Consider the following 21773-nt stretch of genomic DNA (forward strand, 5'->3'; position numbering starts at 1 on the left):
GCCGTGAAATGCGCGCTAGGCGGTTTTGGTCCAGTGATGGCGTGCAAGGAAAGTTTTTTATACCGCTTTAAGGGATGTTCATGATGCAATGCTTTGGCTGGGGTCCAGTTTGGGATAACACGTGACCACTTTAGGTTGTAGCCTGGTGGTTTAGGAAGTCCAGTGGACTGTGCGAGTTGTGGCTCGTACGGCGAGGTTTCGGATGATTGTCCTCTTTAGTGTATTCTGATAGAGATTTGGTAGTCTGGGAACAACTACAAACTTATGTTTATTTTGGGGAACTCCACTTGGTGTCACGGTGAGATGTTGTGGCAAAGTTATTCCCACGTGTGGACTATCAGGTGGTGGCCTGTAGTCGGAGGGGCGAGTAGACACTCGTGCAGCAAAGATCGATCATTGATCTCACCTAAAGGGTATAGAAATGATAGACGTCTAAATGCAAGTGCTGGAAATTGAGAAAAAAAGGGTAAAATGGAGAAGTATACTTAACCCGGGTTTAAATGCTTAGATGTTGTATTTAATATTATATTTGTTTGGGTTTATTTAAATGAGCTCACCCTATCTGTGTGTGTGTGGCGATGATCATGTAACTTGTTACATGGGAGTAGATGTTGATGCAGGTGAGCAGACAAACGCATAGAGACGGAGTGGGGATCTCTCGGGGATTTTTATCACTGGTTTATTTTATCGGACTATGGTTTTATTGTAATAATTTTACAGACCATTTTATTTGTAATACAGTATTAATGCGAATTATTTTATCTGTTTTGGCACGTTGAACTTAAGGTTTTAAATAGTTCCCGCGATTTTGGGAAATTGATGAATAATAAATGAGGTTGTTTTATCAATATTTAATTTTGGTTATTTTAATAAGTAATTTCCAGCTAGGATGTTACAAGGGGCCATCAGATGAGAATTGGTGAAAGGAAGGGTAATTGGGGGTTTAGGGTTCGAACATGTGCTAAAAAAAATCTGGGAAACTCCTAAAAATGGATGCACCGCCTAGCGGTACCCAATCTGCTGTCAGGTGCCATAGTAGTGAAAATTGCAGTGGGTGGTTTTGGCAATGGGCGTGTTGTGGGATTGAAATGTGGTGGTGCTTAATTGATTCTATGTAAGGATAATGAAATAATAGGTAAAATATGTATCAAACTAGAGTTAACATATGAATTTGAGTGGCTTTTTGGAGTTAGACAATTGTTGGTAATTGGTATATTAATAAATGCTTGTTTAGGAAGATGAAGTGATAATTTGATTTTCATGGACGTTTAGAATATGGTGCTTAAGTTAGCAGAATGATGTTGATTAGGCTTGATGTGAACATGTGTTATGCATAAGTCGAAATGGGTGTTAGTATGAGATTAAATAAGGAATTATAGGTATGAATATGCACAAAAAGAGAGTAACTTAAGGTGGTAATGGGGCATGTGAGTTATGGTGGGTCATCCATAATAGAATTTGGTATTCTGGATGTGTAAACTTGTAGGATTAAGGTGCCTGAACCATTATTGGTGTGCATAAAACCAGTACAGTGAGAGTTACTGGTGTAGCGCCTATAACATCCAAGCCAGATATTACTAATTTAAATAATATAAAATAAAAGAATAAATTCGCATTTATTTAACTGTCTTTTCCAAAATGGGGAAAATTTAAAACTTTATTAAAACATGCTATAATCAAAATTATAAATTAACTCCACGATTACATCATCAAACTGAGTACAAAATAAAAATTGTTTACAAAGGATAAATGTAAAATAATAACAAAAATACGTAAAAACAATAAAACTCCATTTAGCTTCACCGAGCTAGCCCCTCTCCGGCTCTATGCGTCACCAAAACCACCTTCAACATCATCTGCTCCCGTGTAACGAATTACACGATCATCACCAAACACAAGCAGATAGGGTGAGTTAATAGTTCAAAGTATATAAAATTACAATTCACACACACACACACACTCATCAAAGGAACTATATCCTCTGATTCCATAAAACACGACCACCACCATGTTATCCACGTTCTACATCTTCAGATGATAACCCTAAGATATCATTTGCTGCCACAAGCCACAACTCATGGTTCCACCATCTACAAGCCACAACTAGTAGAAACACGTGCAGGGAAACAAGCCACAGACAACACTATGTAACGCCACATGGAGTTCCTACTACGAACCACAATCCGTACTCTTGACTCAAGATTAACACATCACTAACCACAACCTATGATTGCTCAATTGAGTGGATACCCTCTGGTACCATCCACCATTCTGAGCCACAACTCAAGGAATGCCACATGTTTACCCTCCATCCCGAGTCACAACTCAAGGGATGTCATTTCGAGCCACAACTCAAGGAATGCTCCAACAAAGTCCATCCTTAATGTATCACCCAAAGTCTTATAGACCACGCACATCCCAAGAAAAACAAGTCATTGCCTCTGCATTATCACCTAGCGCTGCCTGAGCACCGCCAAGCGAAAACCAGTTGCAGACTGCCTAACGGAAGCCAAAACCCGCCAAGCGCCACACGCTCCAAAGGTCACTAGAATTGTCGGTATCGCCTGGTGAAGCCTTCTGTGCCACCAAGCGCCTTTACTTTGCAAAACCCACTACTCCTCCAACGATCGCTTGGTGAGATCGACCACGTCGCCAAGCGTTAAACGCTCCAATGGCCTTCGAAATTGTAGCTATCATCTAGCGGTTCAGACCTTAGCGCCAAACACTCCACTAGTAACGTGATTTTACTGGTTATTTTACACTCTACAGAACCAAGCCTCACACTCTCCAAATCATCACAGCATAACCTTAATCACATCTGGTACTCTTTCAACTTATCGTGATTCATATTGCACCTTAATAGCCCCTCTACCAAATTAAGACTAATTCTTGTACCATTATCCATTGGTTCCATACTCATCATTGACCATAACACAAACTATGGCTAACCATACAACCCTCATTTCAGCAACCAATGATATTTATCCCAATATAACTCCATATTATTATTTCTCTAATAACTATCACAATCCTTTCCAAAAATAGTGTCAAGCAAGCCAACATTGCTCTCAACCCCTTGACCATATCTCTCCATGAAGTAATTAAACTACAGGACTGAAAAGAGAATATCAAGTGCCTAATTTCGAGCTACAGTTGGCTTTTGTACCTGTTCCTGAGATTGAGTTACTTGATATGCACTATATTTTACCTCATATATATTCCAATCTCGACCTAACCTTAGAATCATTTCTGATCCTTAACCTATGTAGTTTCCTCATTCTCACTCACTACCAATGTTCCTTAACCCCTTCGCATAATTAAATGGACCCAACAGAGTCTCCGTCCCGCACTACACCTCAGAACCACACAATGTCAATTGTATTGCGCTAGGGCCTAGCGGTGACCACAGTGCCGCCAGGCGGTGCATACTATTTTGGAGAAAAACCATAATTTCTCTACACCTGTGAAACCCTAATTCCCTCACAATTTGGTCCAGTAATTCAACCATACATTTCGTTCCTAATTCACCTTCCAACATGCAATCACATCCAATTTCATCATGCAGTTATTAACCTACTGTCCTCATGATTTAAATTTAGGTTTAAAAATCAATTAAAACCTACATGCATCCATTTCCTTCCAACAATCGTTCAATCGTCATAACACCACATAACTCGTAGTTTCACAACATCCATTCATTAACACAACCTCACGAACCACTTGTCCCCGAACAAAATCAACCAAAAATATAAGAAACACCCAAAATGAGTCAAAGCCACTCGTGTCGCCTAGAGGGTGTTCATCGCCGCCAAGTAGTTCATGTTAAAAACCTAGAAATTGGGTTATTCAGTTAAGTCGCCTGATGGTTTTAAGGGAAAAACCTAGAAACTGAGTGAAACTACAAGCATCGCTTGGCAGGCCTTCAACGCCGCCAAGCGATTTCTGAAAATTTCTAGAAATACGAACAAGAATCTAGATAGAAGGATGATTAATCACAATCATAATTCATGCAATAGTCAAAATTACAATAAAATATAACCAACATGCATTTAACTCCCCTAACCTGGTTTCCTTGCTCAAGTTTGCCAAATTCTTAGAGTTCTTGATCCTAGTTTTCCTTGGCTTTTGATTCCCTTCCAAGATGGAGGTTTGTGGCAACAAAAGACATCTTAAGGTCATCATTTGAGGGTGTAGAACATGGATGAACATGATGGTGGTCGTGTTTATGGGATTAGAGAATTATGGTTCTATGACGAGTGTGTGGGTGCACTTTACTTTGATTATAAATTATATGTGTTGTTAGCTCACCCTATCTACTTGTGTTTGGCGATGATTGTGTAATTCGTTACACGAGAGCAGATATATTTCAGGTGAAGCTGGTGATGCCTAGAGCCAGAGTGTGGCTAGTATGAGAGTTTTATTTTATGGATTTTCTTATGTTTTGTAATCAACTATTTTACTAAACCATGAGCTTGTAATAGTTATTTGGAACTTGCGGATTTAAAATCATGGCACGTTAATAAATGTTTTGGATTTTCTCGTGTTTTGAAAAAGAAATTATAATAAATGCGGTTTTGTCTTTCTTTATTATTTTATTTTATTTAAAACTAGTAATATCCGACCAGGATGTTACAATTCTCATGTCCATCGTACTTGAAATTCTTCTTCATTATACCCAATGCTTCGAAGTAGGACTACATATTTGGACCACTCCTCGCACAACATGTTTTTCTTCACCTTTGTAACGCAAGAGCCTCCTCTTAAATCTTTCAAACTTGCCCATGTGATGGAAGATGATTGAGAAACCCATCTCTATAACAACGAACACATAACCCTAAACCCCTAAAAACTAACAATAAAGCCCAACAAAACTAACACAGAACGGAAACAAAAAAGTAATATTCCCTCCAATAAACCCCATCAAAACCTTAAATGAGAAAAAACCAATGAACGAAAACCCTCACCTCTATTTCCTTGCAATATTAGTCTTCTAACCACGACTACAAACTCAGTCGCTGCTCACCATGCAAAGAACGCCAATGTAGACTTTCATTTTCACGTTTCCTTCTCATATTTTGCCTTTGTCTTTTATTTTCCAATCTCGAACACCACTTACTATTAAAATGCACGATCAAATAATTGTGTAAAGCTTGTTAAGTTTAAAACAAATATTATATTTTTTAATGTTAAATAAATAATAAATAAATTAAATGAAATTAAGCATGTGTCAACAACGTCTGTAATATGTGTCATCATATTAATAGCCTAACTAAAACACCATTTGTCACATGGCCACATTGTTAACGACGTTCATAAATAGGGATTAAAATCATCAGTTTTGAAAGCACGAGGACCAAATGGTTCACGGTTTCCATGAAGAACCATTTCCAAAATTCTGAAATAGTATAGGAACAAAAAATATATTTAATCCTTTATTATTTTATTTTTTAAAATTTTAAAATTTTATAATTATATATTTTTATAATTTATAATTTTAATATTTTAATTCAAAATTGTATAATTATAAAATTGTGATTTTATGAAATATAAAATTATGATATATTATCAATTTTGTTTAAATCATAATTTTAAAATTGTACAATTTTGAATTAAAATAATAAAAATATTTAATTATTTAATTATAAAATTATAAAATCGTAAGTTATAAATTTATTTTTTTAAAATAATAAAATAATAAAATAAACAATTTAGCAAGATGATATGACAAGTTAATAAATACGTTAGTATCTTAATAAATACATCATCCAATTAATAGAAGAAGTTAACGACAAAGATTTAATTAAAAAAATTAAATTTATTAAATACTCGGTATATAAAAAAATTTATCAACGTCTCAATTAAAAATTCTCAACTTATTATCAATTTAAAACATAATTAAACCTTTTAAAAATATTATAATAACTAATACTCCCATACGAGAAAGTTCAACTTCTAATATGCCAATTAATACTTGTGAATTTTGGCCGGAAGCTAGTGTTGTGTTTAAATATTTTAATACTTTAGTTTGTATATTATTAGAATAATGATAATTTTGTTTTTGTGAAAATTGTAAAAGATAAATGTTTTTAATAAATAAATTATGTTATAATTGAAAGTGAAAAGGATGGTATACCTATTAAATGCTAAACATTCTTTGCGAGAGTAAGTATGCTGGTTTGAGCATTTCAATATAGTCAACAATTAAGTCTTCAATGAACCCTAATTAATGCATATTAAATCTATGGTTTAGTTTAGAAGAGTGTTTATAACTGACCTGAAATTATAATTAGTGATCTTTTATTATTGAAATAAGGGTCTTGCTAACCAGTGCCTTTAGGGCATTGGTTAAGGATAATTAATATACATTGGATTCTACAAAAGTACATAGATAAGTGTAATATTAAATAAAACCTGACTTAATAATCATTAATGCAACTTTATTTTTTTTAAAAGACAAAAATGCCCATAAATATTGTACATGTGTATTTAATATTTTATTTAATGTTCACAAATAAAATTTAAAAACTAATTAAATAATAAAATAACTATATTTTAATGTTGCTAAAAATTAGATATAAGAAAATTTAAATTAAGAAAAAACCAACAAAAAAATAGTGTTAAACATCTAAAACTTAAAAAAAAAAACATAAGAAAGTATAAATTAACAGAAAAACCAACAAAAAAAAATAGTGTTAAACATCTAAAAATGTTACAAAAAAGGAATAATTAAAGTGTCAATTTAAGACTTAATTGATTTTTTTTTCTTTTTAGTAGACCTTAAAAATTTCAAAATCTTGTTTTGTAACAGTAAGTTATTGTCTACATATTTAAAAGGGTATTTTTGTCTTTATAAAATTGATTATGTGCATTTATACTATTTTAATTACTGTATTTAATTATTTCAGTTTTCAATGTAAAAATAATGATATCAAAGCACATTTATTATTCCTTATTTAAGAAGCAATAATCTTTTGCCACATCCACAAAGTTTTGGTCTAAAATGCGAAAACCCTAGTTGTGCAAATGACAACGATGACAATGCATTACACTTCGATCCAGAACTCCTCCTCATTGTTAAACCCTAAAACAGTAGAAAACCTTAATCCCCAAATGTTCCTACCTTATTTTAACGAACAACTTCTTACCAGTTCGTTCTTCTATGTACCACTGGATTTGAATTTTTATTCACCTGAGATTAGAAGACAAAGCCCTCTTCCAAACTCTTCCCCTTTAAAACATTCACGAAGGCCTTCATGGTTTTTTTCAACTTCCATTTTAAATTATTCCTTATTGTGCAAAAGACCTAAGGGCACTGGTTAGTATTCTCCTTGAAATAATTAACTTCATTGATTATGGTCTTGTTCATTAATGTCCTAAGAACAATGATTAAGAATAATTAATATTTAAATAAATTTATAGTTAATTATAATTACAACTAATTCAATTTTATTTTATTTAAAAGAAAAGAATATCCATAAGTATTATTCTATTGTTATAATATTTTATTTAATGTTTATCGATAAAAGTTAAAAAATAATAAAATAATTATATTCGAATGTTATTAAAAATTAAAATATAATTAAATATAAAAATTTAAATTACCAAAAAAATAAACAAAAAATATTATTAAACATCTAAAAAATTTACAAAAATAAAAATAAAAATATCAATTTGAGATTTAATTGATTTTTCAAAATGTTTATTTTAATTTCTTATTGTTTATAAAAATAGTTATATGCATTTATGTTATTTTAAATAATAAAATTAATTATTTCAGTTTACAATGTAAGAATGATAAAATCCATGCGTATTTATTATTCTTTAACCAGTGTCACTGGTTAGCATTCTCCATTAAAATAATATAAATTCATATAATAGATTTTATAAATACAAGAAATGTCTTTTGAGATTTCTAAGCAATATCTCTCTAACACAAAATAAACATGGAAAATGCTAACTAGTGTCCTTAGGGCATTGATTAAAGTATAACTATTGATCTTTAATTTTATCATTTTTATATTAAAAACTGAAATAATTATTTTCATTAATAAAAATTTATATAACAAATTTTATAAAGACAAAAATGTGCTTTAGAATTTATAAACAATACTTTTGACACAAAATAAATACTTTGAAATAACAAAGGCCTTTACTAAAATGCAAGAAAAAAGATCTCTCTAATGCTTAAAGAGACTCTTAGTGGAAGCTTAAAAGGTTTGAAAGGTATAATATTTAATTTTTGCAAAAAAAGTAATCTCTTTGAAATTTATAGTTTTTTTTTTTCAAATTCTTGTGTAATGAAAATATTGCACTTTCATGTGAAATTTTTTTCCCTTTCTTCATAATATCTTTTGTCACTCCTTCAAATTAATTTTATTTTTTTACATTTAATTATATATTATTTTTAATAATATTAAAATATAGTTATTTAATTATTTAATTATTTTTAATTTTTTTATAGATGTGTATCAAATAAATTATTAATTAAATATATATATATATATATATATATATATATATATATATATATATCACTTATGGATTTTTTATCCTTTAAATAAAGTAAAATTATATTTATGATGGTTAAGTCAATATTTATTTAACATCACAATTAATTATACATTGTTGTAAAATTCAAAATATATTAATTATCTTTAACTAGTGTCATCCTTATGACACTAGTTACCCTATAAACATTTTGGAATTAATAAGGTCTTTATTAAAAAGCAAAAATATTTCTAATGTTTCATTTCAAAGTTTAGGTAATTAAATTTTTTATATTGATAACTTTATGTCTTTATAATTAATAATTTTAGATAATAAAATATTATCTGTTCCTTTAACATAGAGAATTTTGTGAAGTTAACGGAATATTGAAAAAGATGATCGAAATATCAGAAAAAGAAAATTAAATGAAGTTTCAAATTTATATTTTAATTATTTTTTTATTATAAAATTTTTATATTTAACACTATTTTTATTAATTTAAACTTTTTCATATTTAATTATATTTTAAATTTTAATAACATTAAAATATAATTATTTTATTATTTTATTATTTAATTAATTTTTAATTTTTAATTGACATGCATTAAATAAAATATTAAATATATCTGTACAATATTTATAGATTTTTTATCCTCTACATAAAATAAAACTACGTTAATAATTATTAAGTTATAATTTGTTTAATATCACATTAAACTTTTGTAAAATTTAATATGTATTAATTATTTTTAACCACAACAATAGCAACTTTAGTTTAAATTAATTTTAATAAGTAATTTAAGAAATATATAAACTATCTCCAACATGTTAATGACAATTTGAATATGTTAATCCCATGATTGAAAGAATATAAGGTAGGGATATTTTGACTTGAAATATTTAAATGAGTTTATTTAATGTTTTTATTTGTAGATGTATTTTTGATTGAAAAAAATATTTTCTATTGAAGAGAAATGATTTAACATGCTGTAAACAAAGAGAATGAGAATGGAAAAGTTTGAAACGCAGCGAGTGAAATGAACTCACTCACGAGTAGTGTGACTCTTGGACTGGAGTGAAATTTGGGCGCCAAAAGCTATTTTAGGTTTCAATTTTTTCTTCTCTTTCTCTCAATCTATTAGTGTTTTCATTTTTTATAAAATTCCATTTTCTCGCCTCTCATTAATATTCACTCTCATCACTCATTCACCACACAGAAGCAGAAAAGAAGATTCGAGAAATGTCTGGGAAGGCGAAGAGGAGAGACGAAGACGGTGCTTCCGACGCCGACTCTGAAGGCCACGCGCCGCCCAAAAAGACCTTCAAGAAGGATTCCGACGAGGAATCCGACTCTATTGTCGTCTGCGAGGTTCACTTCTCTACTATGCTAGGGTTTATCTTTCTTCCTTTTTTCTTTTTTAAAAATTTTATTTTACCGTTTATTTACTATGTTATTTTGGTGAAATGTAGATTTCTAAGAACAGGAGGGTTTCTGTGAGGAACTGGCAAGGCAAGGTTGTGGTTGACATTCGCGAGTTTTACTCCAAGGATGGCAAACAATTGCCTGGCAAGAAAGGTTAGATTATTTTTGACGGTTTTGTTTGATTTTTTTTTTTTCAAAATTATTTGGTTCTTTGATTTTTTTTTATGTACTTTTCTTACATTGGTCTGAGTTTATTTTTAGTTCAGTGGGTGCGTTGTTTGAGGAATAGGAAGGGTTTTGATTTAATTTTGCAATGGTATAAAATGTATTTTACTGGATGGATTGAAATAATGCTATCTCATACCCTATGACTCTTGTGGTGTGGCTCATTCTTTTTTCAAGAAGGTAGTTAAAATGATGAATGTGATGATGATATGTTCTGGCTGATGATCTATGCAGTTCTTACTTGTAGATTGGTAATGTATTATTGATAAGATTGATGATAAGCACGTTCCGTAGGATATCAGGCCACCTCTTTGAGATATACTTTTCTGATGTGGGTTTTGTTGGACATTGATTCATGGTTGTGTAATTTGTTGTTGTTAGTTACTGGTTACTCATAGCCCAGTTTTTTTGTCATTTTGTGAGTAAAGGAAACTCTAGCTCATTGTAATGTATGTATGATTTTGGCAAACAGTTAGGCTTAGGATAATATGAAAATTTGATTAATTTTTATGATTTTGAACTTTGTTACTGTTGATATAAATAAATTTATTAAATGTGTGAACATTCAATTTGATTTTGTTTAAGAATATGGATGTTTTTTCTATGAATGAATTGGAAGTAATACTTTACCATATCATTTGTTGGCTTATGGGAAATATTGTTAAGGTGTAGATATGGACTGCATTTTTACATAATTATCATGGGAAATAAGGACAGGGATTTCTCTTCTCTTCCTGCCTACATGTTTTCTTTTATGTTTCTGCTGTATTCCCGTGTTTTCTTGCTACATTCACACATGTATTTATGTTGTTTATTATAATCGCCGTGTATTTTGAGTAGGACGGAGAGAGAGAGAGTATTTTTGAGTATTTACTTGTATATTAAAGCAGAATAATGGCTACTCAGCTATTTTCTATCTTGTCATAGCATTTTGTCGTTGGCTGCTATATACTGATATCCTAGATCAGTAGCTATGCATTTATATTTAAAATTTGCTTTTGCTGCTAACCAATGTTCTATTTTTTCGAACAATAGTTTTTTGGCTTTTGACCTGATTAACTTTTCAAAGGTCCTGATTTATGCCATCCATTTGTTTCCAAGGTCATGCTTGTGCAGTGCAATTGAGGCATCCTTAGATGGCCTGTGAAGTTCTTCCAGGAAATAGATTTTGTTGTCTGCTGTTTGTCTTCATTGAAAATTTGATTCTTGATAGATCTCATTGATATATGATATTTGATATGTATCCATTTATTTTAAACCCAGGGTTACCCTAACATCTTAAATTTGTTTTCAGGTATCTCGTTGACCATGGATCAGGTATATCTTGAAATAATTTGGATGTTGCATGCTTACAAGTTCTTTTTCTATGCATATCATCAATACACACTTTATTTTTTTCCTAAAATTTTTGAAGAAATGATTTTCGAGCTAGCAACTAATGATTCATTTTCTCTCTCGTATGCAGTGGAATGTGCTTCGCACTCATGTTGAAGAAATTGACAAAGCAGTCAGTGAAAATTCTTAGGAAATGGGCACCGTGTGTAATTACTAATCTACAAAATGACATGTTTATACAGTATTTTGGATTATTAGAACAACACTGAAGGGTTATGTGATGTCTAATCACACCTTTTCTAAGCTGCTACTGCTATTGTAGGTTTTGGATGTCTAGCTTTGCTTAATGGTGCCTGTAAAGTGAGCAGTTATATGCTAGTTTTTATCTATATGCTCTGCTTCCAGTCTACTGGTGGAACAAACCTTGGAAGTGTTCTCTTAAAATGGGAAGAAAAAACACGCATTGAAAAATATTTTGCAAATATAACAAACTATTTTCTATTTTTCCGAATATAGTCATATAACGTCTTTTAGTAGGCATTTTTTAATATTTCAGGAGCATCTCGTCTTAAATTAAAGATTATTTTCTTCTTTTGTATTTAATCACATCGGTTTAGAGAATTTTATCGTTCTTCTCCGACTCTTCTATTTGCCTACTTCATCTTTTTGCTGTTTAAAAGAATAAAAATGAGGTTTGTAGGGTGAGTGTATGCATAGATAACTTTTGATGTAATTCAGAGTAGGAACTCGATAAATGAATGCAATTCTTTTCATATTTCAGAAAAATATAGTTGAGTAGTTTAATCTATTAGTTTAACTTCTAAAGTAATTTCTTCCAAGCTTTTGGAGAATTTTGGTGACATGAAAATTTAAAGTATTCCCATAATTAGATCTATTATTTAAAAGACTTTTATAATGTTAATGGGAGTTGTCAAAGGGTTCAGCAACATTTTTAAATTTAATATTGCATTTTCATTAGTTAGTGCTGGTCTAAATCAACGTTATACGAGAAGGAATTTGTATGAAGTCTCTGGCTGGCTACAGTTCTGTCATGCATTGAACTTCGTAAGATGAATTCCCACCCATATGATTTACACGGCAAAATTGATAAAATAAAGTAAATGAAATTGGAGCAATTTTGCATCAAGTCACTACTGAGAACGCAACACTTTTAGAGCTTGAAGCTCTTAATCAATGAAAGTTAATCAAAGCACAAAATACATGACAAAATCATTTCTAAAAATCTAGAATGTCGAGCTACAACAATCATCTGGACGTGCACATATCCTCTGCAAGCATCACTTCATTATTTCTGAAGTTGAAAATGCTTCACCCAATGCATTTTAATTTTTGGGGAATTATGGTGAAAAGTGGCATATACAGAATTTGAAGAGTTAGGAATAGATGTCCAATGGAAACATCTAGATTTTACCTGAAGATGAGTGTATAAGAAAGTTGGGGTAGTGGATAACTTGATACATGTTTTCATTTAGCATCATTATACAGCAGGTATGGTTATAGATCCCATGTGAAGTACTCTTGGCAGGATCTGCAACAATGCAAAGCTTGTAAGATTTGAGGCAGCAAGCAGTAGTATTGAATATAACCAGATAAGATGAATTCATCCATACCTCACCCAATCGTGCATTGATTTTCAAGGGCACAAAATCATCAGCACGCGTCACACCCACGTTCACAATTGCAGTAGCAGCACCAGCCTCGTGAGCTGCTCTGTGAAAGTCAATTTCACAATAAAATGAAAAATATTTCACTGCTTGAAAATGGGGATCAAAAGCTTCTTTCCAATTAGAGTTTTGAAGCTAATTACAACAAATAGTTTTCTAATTTCAAATGATATTCTTATATGTATCTCATTCTCAATAATATAATTGCATAAATTGCAACAACTGGATTTTTAATTTCAAATATTATCATTATTATTAGTAGTAATAGTAACATTAGTATGTTGTGTATACAAATATTATAATTTAGATAATATGGACACCATAACTAGAAGACCCTGAGACATTGTAAACTTCAATCTACCTGACAAGTCGAAAAGCAGACATGGTCATCAGAGACGACCCAAGAACAAGAAAAGCATCACATCTTCTGGACGCTTCCATTGCCATATCAGCTCGGTCCTTGGGAACATTATCACCAAAGAAGACAACCTTCATAGTTATCCAAAACGAGAAAATTAAAGACACCAGTTAATAAGACCAATCAAAACGACCACACATTTTCAGATACATGATTGACTAAGTATGATTTTTCTCTGTCCATAGAATAATTATATTTTGTTCAAAATGCACTTGTATTCTGTTCCTTCAGCTGAATCATGAAATATCTTGAATAACATCCGTGAACTTATTCAAGAGGAGATAGAATGCACCAAATCATAACACACGAAAGAGATACATTAGAGAACACACCAAGATTTATCACAAATAGAACTACAAAAAATAATACTCAACTTCAATGGTCATCAACATGGAATTTTGTCTCAGGGATGACAAATAAGCTGCATGCTCCAACACTCGTGAGTAAAATTCATAATGAAATGGATATTAATTAGGTATCTTTAATGGATGCCTATGGGTAATAATGAGTCACTTGTTGATGGGCTGATACAAATATCATTATATCCAACTTGCATATACCCCACTATCCTTTACCACTATTCAGCTTCTCTGCATTTCAAGTCGTGCAATGCTTTATGGTAGTATTTTTCTTCTCTGAGAAGTAGAGAGGGTGTGCTCATAGGCTCCCGGTATCAGATTCATAATTATAAAGTAATGATTAAGATTTCTTATACTCATCTTGCCACTTGTTACCAACTAGATAATAGAGAACAATACTAACAGGCTAAAGTATTCAGAAAAGTATCAAGCACAACCAAATATTTCAACTGAAAGAAACCGGATGGCTTACATCAGGTTTGAGAACTCCATTGCACTTATGACATGTTGGGATTATAAAATCCTCCTCCCAAAATCTTTCATCAATCTCAATATCACCATCGGGTCTTTGTTTCATGCCAAAGCTCTTATCTGATCCAGGGTTTCCATGGTCCAAGTTATCAATTGCTTCCGCCCACTGGTTTATCAGAAAAGGAAAACTCAGAACAGAAGAATGCAGTCTTATTATTTTGAGAAATGAAAACTCCAACTACTGCATAAAAGCATTGATAAAATGAAGCAATATATTGTTGCCTTCAAATGCACAGTAATGACGCAAGCTATGTTCTACTTTCAGAGTTTCAGTTTCAGTACAAGGAACACATCGGGCACGTAATAGAAATTGTGGAAATGATCTCAACATGCAAAACATAATTCGTAAGAAGACTCAACTAACCATCCTAATATATACTCAGCGTTGTAATTCTACCGTACACAGTTTAGTAATCCCTGCAAGATTCAAGATGAACCCCTCAATGAATTGTCTTTTTATCTCCTTTATTTATGTGCAGTGTGAAGGAATTTAAGAAAACAATAAGTATTTGAGGAAGTTTTACGAGTTAAGAAAGTCTCTAGCAGTGCCTGCAACAAAGGGTATAAGTCTTAGTTAAAACATGCGCTTGAATAGCTAGTATTATTACACGTGCCATTTGGAATATTTCAGAGTTTTTCCCATACTTATCTTTACCTTTAGCAATGAAGCAAGGACTCTAACAAACATTCAACACGACACAGGACTCAGACACAAATATTCCTGAAACAAATAATGTCTAAAGTATAAGACACGAGGACATACAAAGAGAGACGCAAAAAAAATGAAGTTCGAGCAACATAACAAAATATCTAATTTGACGGTATATTCACCTTTTTAAATCAACCTTCATAAGAAATGAAAAAAACATTACTTTTGTTAATATTTCATATTATATTTTAAGCTAACTTTTTAAGCGATAAAAAGTGAATTTATGAGTTCAAACCAACCAAAAACAATTTTTTACTGTATACCTAATTAAATCAGAAGTGTACATGTGGTGGGGGAAGAGTAAAAACGTGTGCGACACAGTGACACTTCAACCCAGAGATGTATCTGTGCTTCATAGCTTTTTGGTTCACATTACTTCTCGACAATCAGATCCCATCCTAAATCTAAAAGTATGAACCATTTAATGGTATCACTATTCTCCCAATGTCATACACCCTATGATTGAGCAGCAGCTGCACCATTCTTCTCCTTCTATGACTTCTCTCTTCCTCAGATTTAAGAGAATAAAAAAGAGGAGAATTATTTCACCCAAGAAAAACCAACCCAAAGAAATCAAGACCTTTAGTCAAATAGAGCTTACACAGATACTATAATTATCAAACAACAGAGCCATTATGACTCATATCTAAATGTTACATCTCTCAACATGATAATATACTTTATCCCTAGAACAAAAGATTATAAGTATCATGACTTAATCATAAACTCATTTCAATTGCAATTTTCTCATTATAGAAACCACTTCTTAAGCTCTTATTCATCGATCATACAATTTTTCTATTAGCTGCAAATCCTAACCTTTGGATTAAGGGCTTTCAACTCGTCTTGAAATAAGCTCCGGCAAAAGGAATATCCACAATCTATACAAATTACAGTGTATACAGTCCCATGTATTTCTAATGGGTTGCTACCAGCACGATGATGCAGCCTGCAAATGAGGTCCAGTGAAATTCCAGGATAGCCATGCTTTTAACATCTCATGTTTTCCAAATAAGCAAATTTATAATTGTAAAAGGTACCTATCAACATTTTGGGTAATCATAAAATCTATTCGGCCAGCTTTATCTAGTGTTGCCAAAGCAGTATGGGCAGCAGATGGTTGCGCCTCTGTAAATCGTCTCCACCCAGCATAGCTCCTTGCCCAATATCTCCTCCGAGCTCGACTTGAACGGAGAAACTCCTTTTAAATAATGTCAAAAGAAACGAGAACTTAAGACATAGATTAAGATGAAGGGACTTCATGAGTCATGACTATTTTGGCATGCAAATTTAGCTGAGTATTCTTCATCAAAGTCATTGCCATAAGCATTCAAATTTAAATATGCACACATGAACTTGAAGTCCTTTTTACCCATCTGTAGATGGTTAGTATTCAGTTTTCCCTACTCTTTTGGTTAATAACTTCTTTTTTTTTTTTCTCAAAGAACACAACCAAAGATAATGGCATACTGCAGGTATTGTGTTCTTTCTTTTCCCCTATGAACAGTAACATCTAATGTATTTGAAAAATGATATGAAATCCCAAGCCATTAAAGCAACATCTGGAATGTGATATCTCAAAGAATTCTTCTATAGTTAACCCTTTTTCCTTCTTCCATTGGCCATGTTTTTCTAAATTATTTAGGCCATATCAGGGTATAATCTAATTTAACACGCCTTTAAATTACCTGATGGGTTATTGGTTTGAAACCAGAACTATAAGCTCCATTGGGGCTGCAATAAATAATAAACTGCTCTCAGTTAAGTGAAGAACATATAAAGGAAAATAAAGTCAGCAACATGAACAATAAACCTTAGTAATTCATTCCATATTCTCAAGAAACTCAAAAAGGATGACACCTATATAATCTTTACACTCAACAAGTACGGGATATCTCTTTGATTCCACTGATGATTGAACATGGAAACTGATCAGAATTAGCACTAGTGACAGTCAGTGCATTGATGACGACCCCTCCAATTGATGAGTCATTGATGCATTTGGTTTCAACTATTTACACAGTTAGTAACTTTTTTTGTTTTTTTTTTCTTAGCCCTCTTTGCTACACATACACAATTACATATTGATGCAGCAATGTTGTTAGAATTTTTTTTTTTCAACTAAACAATTCTTCTAAAAGCATAGGAAAGAATAAGATCAGATTCGTATAGACTGAGATCAGATTCATGCGATCTCAGACTTTTTTTTTATTTTTATTTTATGTTCCCCTGATCTACTAGTTTGAACTCAGCCTATTAAATGAAAAAGTTGAAACCCAAAGAGACCTACAGATCCCTTTTTTCTTAAGATTGACCAAAAACTTCAGGTCATCTACAAGGAAACAAAAATTTGAAAAATATTTTAAAGTACGTAGGCAATACATACATATAATCACATCTTGCTTATATAATAAAGGGAAAGTAAGAACCCAATATTCTAAAGGAAGTGGTAGGATCAATAGAAATGTGATGAAGTATAGTAAAAGTTATGAATCAAAGTACAGTATCTATAACATGGCCAAAGAAGAAAGTAGCTAACTGAGTAAAACATTTAATCCTTTTATGTTGCCATCGTTGAATGCTTAATGCTACATCTACAAAACTTACACGGTTCAAATAATAAAAACAGAGGAAATAGTTTTCAATATCATAAACAAATTCTCGCAAGTAGCAATTATGAGCAAATGTTTTACTTTCGCCCAATAAAAACTTTAGGTAACTTCATGAAGTTAGAATGTAGTACATAGAAGAGCCAGAACCTTCTGTAGTCGGGGATGCCACACTCTGTACTGATTCCAGCTCCAGTCAATACCGTGAGCTTGGTACTGTAAGTTGAATTTTAAGTTCAGTTAGGGAACTATTAAAATTTACAAAATGAAAACTATCAAAGTACTGTTATTATTACATATAGACTGTATGGAGGGATCTAATGTTCTAACCCGTAAAAAGACAGATTAAGAAAATTAACCTCTGGTCCAAAAATTCATACAAAAGATGAACATCTTTGATACTGGGAGGATCTGCTTCTGGAACTGTCTTCTTATCCCTTGAGATATTAGACAAGGCCTTTTCTTCATTTCTTGGGAAGGTCCTAGGGACAGAGATTCGGCACGTTGTATGTACAAGTCTCACACTACCTTTAAATGATACAAGTCTTTCTCCTCTTCTTGCTAAGTGCCAATTTCCACCCATTGGTTTAACAATATCTATTAAGATGAAATAATTTGCAGAAACACAATGCCATATTAGCGAGTCAAATAAGCCACTACTGTGAGGAATAACTCAAATTAAGAGTTTGTGTGTGAGTGCAACAGAAAAAGCTTGAATGCAAGGGAAGCATACTTGCCTGTTATAAGACTCCCCAACACTTTCCTCACAACCCCAAAAGACTGTTCATTTAGATAAAAAACAAAAAAAACATTGTTAGTTACATCAATAACTATGTTTCGGAATCTATAGTCAAATGAGTAACAATTTGAAGGACAGGGAATGCTAGTATCATTAACCATGTTTCTAGAAAACCCTCCTTGCAATAGTGATCCAAATTACCGGGAAAATGGTTCTCTATTTCAATTTTGTCCAGTTTCTGATTCTTCGTTTACTCATAATTTCCAATTTATTTGCAGTAATAGACTCTGGTAGAGAGATAAAGGGAACTTACAGTGAGAGAGAAAGACAAAGACATTTTGTTTGTGTGGTGGAGAGAACAACCAAACAACCTTGCGCATCGCTCTTTGGCCTTTCACTCTGGATTTCGGTTCATTATGTTCAACCACTTCCACGTCGCATACTTCTCCGCCGACTATAACACAGTTTGTTTTCTTTTCCAAAAACACATCATATATCAATAAATCTATGATCTTTTGTTAGAAAAATGAACTTAATTAATATCACGGTCGAAATTTCTAACCTCTCAATCAATTAAATGTGTTTATGTAACACCGACGACCTTTATAATCTTTACCATAAAATGTAAACAAAATTTGTCATAAATTATGGAATCATCCATTTGATTAATGATATGTTTTTATTGAAAATCTAATTAATAATATTCAGAGAAGTTTGTTTTCATTTTTTGTATTCACAAAACCTTGATTCCAAATATAATTCTATTAAGAAACAAAAACCATAAAGATAAGAATAAGTAATGTAGTTTAGTTTAAAAAACAATATTTGTAGAATAACAATATATTTTATATATATATATATATATATATATATATATATATATATATATATATATTATTAAAATTTTAGCATGAAGATTGTGAAGATGATAATAGTGAATAATTTAAAAAATGAGTATGAAATTAACTAATCAGCCATATATTAATATACTGTGAATATATACAGAATTATTTTCTTGTAAATGTGGAGGTCAAGTATGTCATCTCAAATTTGTATAAAATTAATTAAGTTACTTTCTATAATAAAATGAAATGTTAGTTAAATAAATTTGCATAATAACAATATTAGAGTAATAACATGTATTAGTAAAAAAAATTGGATAATAAAATATTAGAGTCTTTCTACAAAGTAAATTTAAATAAATTACATTACAAAATATTAGTTTTAAAATTTCATATATATAAACAGAAAAAAATAAAAATGTACGAAATGAAATTCTAAATAATTATTGAATGATTAATATTTCTCTCATTTATACCTTTATTTTGATCACTAATATCCAAATAAGTTCATTGATAATGATTAACAGGTGGTAAGTATTGGATACCATAACACACATGTCTCATTGTTTGTAATTATATTTTAGGTTAAAATAGTTTTTTTTTTCCAATTTTCGTTAAGTTCTATCAAATAAGTCCTAATTTTAGTTTTGTGTTCAAATATGTTCTAATTTTTGTTAATTTTGTTCAATTGGGTCCTTTTTTGCTAACACCGTTTAAATCATTAACGATCATGAACAATGACTACCACGTGTCGCTTCGTGGTTTTTTTGATTTTTTTTATTTTTAATTTTAATTTTTTTTAAATGTCCACGTGTCAATCCAGTAGCATGTCACATGTCATATACTTTTTACTTTCATTTGTTCAATTGTTATTCATCAAAGGTTGTATGTACTCATATTTTAACCCAACTTTGTTTTTGTATCTATAGTTTTCATTCATCAAAGTATTTTCCTATGCTTCTTATTTAGTAAAAATCATCTTCAAGGTTAGGTGTTCTTTAACCCAACTTCAGATTAGTGTGTTTTTTAGTAAAGAAGAATTTTATGATGTTGTCTTACTTTTATTTCGTAATTGATTCTTTAGTAAAGTTTTTTTTTTTGGAAAGTATTTTTTTGTATGTGCTTATGCTCTCCTTCTTATGTTAAAGTTTAAACTTTTGTTCATTTTCTTCTTCTTCTTTGATTTATTCTTCTAAAAATTTTAGAAGCTATTGAAGAGAAGACAAAATAGCTCTTGAAGATCAACATGATGTTTTCAAGCAAAAGGATAAATATTAGTTTTAAAAGGGTTGATTTTCAAAAGGTACAATTTTTATCATTTCATTATTTTGTTTAAAGGTTAAGTTTTTCTTCTTCTTGAAGGTTAGGTATTATGCAATCCAATGTTTTTTTATCTTCGTTCTGGAATTAGGTTTTCTGGTACGTAAATATGCTCTCTTTCTCATTTTCTTCTCAGTTGGCGTTGGGATGTGATACACATAGTGCAAAATAGTTGTGGGTTGGAGAAAATGGGACATTTTTGTTTAATATATTATTTCTAAAATTTATTTTATGCTTTTGTATGTTTTTGTTTAGTTTAAATATGTTTTCATTCCTTTTTTGTATATTAATGTTGAAGTAATGTTATTCTTTTCCTGAGTTTAGCATACTTTTGCTGAAGTTTATAGCTTCAATGAAAGTACTTTTTAGGTTAAAATACTTCAATGGTCCTCGTTTTGGTTCAAAAATCTTAAATTGGTCCTCGAATTTTAATTCATTTTTGTAAATGTGTTTTAAATCAACCTTTTCCGTTATCAGTTGACAAACGACGTTTATTCCTGATGACGTGACTGTTTTGTGTATTCTGATGTGTCATTCAGTTGTTTTGGCACATGTGTTCTTGGTTTCTCTTTTAAAAAGAGTTTATGTTCATAACATTTGAAGCTTAGGGTTTGAAAAGGGTGAGGTGAAGTTGTCTCGTAGGTTCGATTTAACAGCTGTTTGCTATTGTGGTGAAAAGGATGAAGTCATACTCACCTTCACGGTGTGGCACTCAAGAACAACTACGATCAACGACACTAAAGTTCAAAAATCGACCTCTGAAATGTTCGATCTCACCTTCGACGACACTGAATCACCTTCGACGACGTTGAATCTCACCTTCGTCGATGTTCACGGCATTGACGTAGTGGGAGTCGCCCTCGCAGTCGCGCTCCTTCAGCACCTAATTTCAATCCCTAATTCAGTAATTTAGGGTTTCAAGGACGGTGCTTATTTTAATTATCAGGGTCCACATACCAATTTTTCAGTCCTCAAAATAATGAATAAAGCCACGTCAAATAATTAAAATGAAGTTAACGTTAATAATTTTGACACTGTTAACGATTGGGTTGATTTAAAATACATTTACAAAAATAAGGACGAAATTAAGA

At 31.4% G+C, this 21773-nt stretch overlaps 2 protein-coding genes across 4 annotated transcripts; one reads left to right on the top strand and one right to left on the bottom strand.

The window, feature by feature from the left end:
* The first annotated feature begins 9467 nt into the window (after nucleotides 1–9467).
* On the top strand, nucleotides 9468–11941 carry LOC114162543 (RNA polymerase II transcriptional coactivator KIWI-like). Its single transcript, XM_028046466.1, has 5 exons — nucleotides 9468–9592; nucleotides 9705–9856; nucleotides 9958–10063; nucleotides 11430–11452; nucleotides 11601–11941. The coding sequence occupies exons 2-5, from the start codon at nucleotides 9728–9730 to the stop codon at nucleotides 11658–11660; spliced, it is 318 nt and encodes a 105-aa protein (XP_027902267.1). The 5' UTR covers nucleotides 9468–9592; nucleotides 9705–9727; the 3' UTR covers nucleotides 11661–11941.
* A 633-nt stretch (nucleotides 11942–12574) lies between these two features.
* LOC114162180 (NAD-dependent protein deacylase SRT2) lies at nucleotides 12575–19026 on the bottom strand. Of its 3 annotated transcripts, none has more exons than XM_028045978.1 (11): nucleotides 18834–19026; nucleotides 18519–18561; nucleotides 18141–18378; nucleotides 17932–17997; nucleotides 16861–16906; nucleotides 16213–16373; nucleotides 15992–16121; nucleotides 14405–14569; nucleotides 13517–13644; nucleotides 13102–13196; nucleotides 12575–13019 (listed from the first exon to the last, which is right to left on the bottom strand). In XM_028045978.1, exons 1-10 carry the CDS (start codon nucleotides 18855–18857, stop codon nucleotides 13142–13144), a joined length of 1056 nt encoding a protein of 351 aa, XP_027901779.1. In that variant the 5' UTR covers nucleotides 18858–19026; the 3' UTR covers nucleotides 12575–13019; nucleotides 13102–13141. The 3 variants fall into 3 exon arrangements, with proteins under 3 accessions (XP_027901779.1, XP_027901777.1, XP_027901778.1); XM_028045976.1 differs by having other exon boundaries at nucleotides 13102–13201; XM_028045977.1 differs by lacking the exon at nucleotides 18834–19026 and adding an exon at nucleotides 18679–18786 and having other exon boundaries at nucleotides 13102–13201.
* Nucleotides 19027–21773: the final 2747 nt, after the last annotated feature.

The sequence above is a fragment of the Vigna unguiculata genome, chromosome 9, assembly GCF_004118075.2.
Source record: "Vigna unguiculata cultivar IT97K-499-35 chromosome 9, ASM411807v1, whole genome shotgun sequence".
NCBI lineage: Eukaryota > Viridiplantae > Streptophyta > Magnoliopsida > Fabales > Fabaceae > Vigna > Vigna unguiculata.

Coding starts and splice junctions, on each gene's coding strand:
- LOC114162543 (XM_028046466.1), top strand. CDS start 9,728: ATGTCTGGGAAGGCGAAGAGGAGAGACGAAGACGGTGCTTCCGACGCC. Junction 9,857..9,957: donor ACTCTATTGTCGTCTGCGAG/GTTCACTTCTCT, acceptor GGTGAAATGTAG/ATTTCTAAGAACAGGAGGGT. Junction 10,064..11,429: donor ACAATTGCCTGGCAAGAAAG/GTTAGATTATTT, acceptor ATTTGTTTTCAG/GTATCTCGTTGACCATGGAT.
- LOC114162180 (XM_028045976.1), bottom strand. CDS start 18,857: ATGTCTTTGTCTTTCTCTCTCACT. Junction 18,562..18,833: donor CTTTGTCTTTCTCTCTCACT/GTAAGTTCCCTT, acceptor CTAAATGAACAG/TCTTTTGGGGTTGTGAGGAA. Junction 16,374..16,860: donor TCAAACCAATAACCCATCAG/GTAATTTAAAGG, acceptor ATTATTTAAAAG/GAGTTTCTCCGTTCAAGTCG.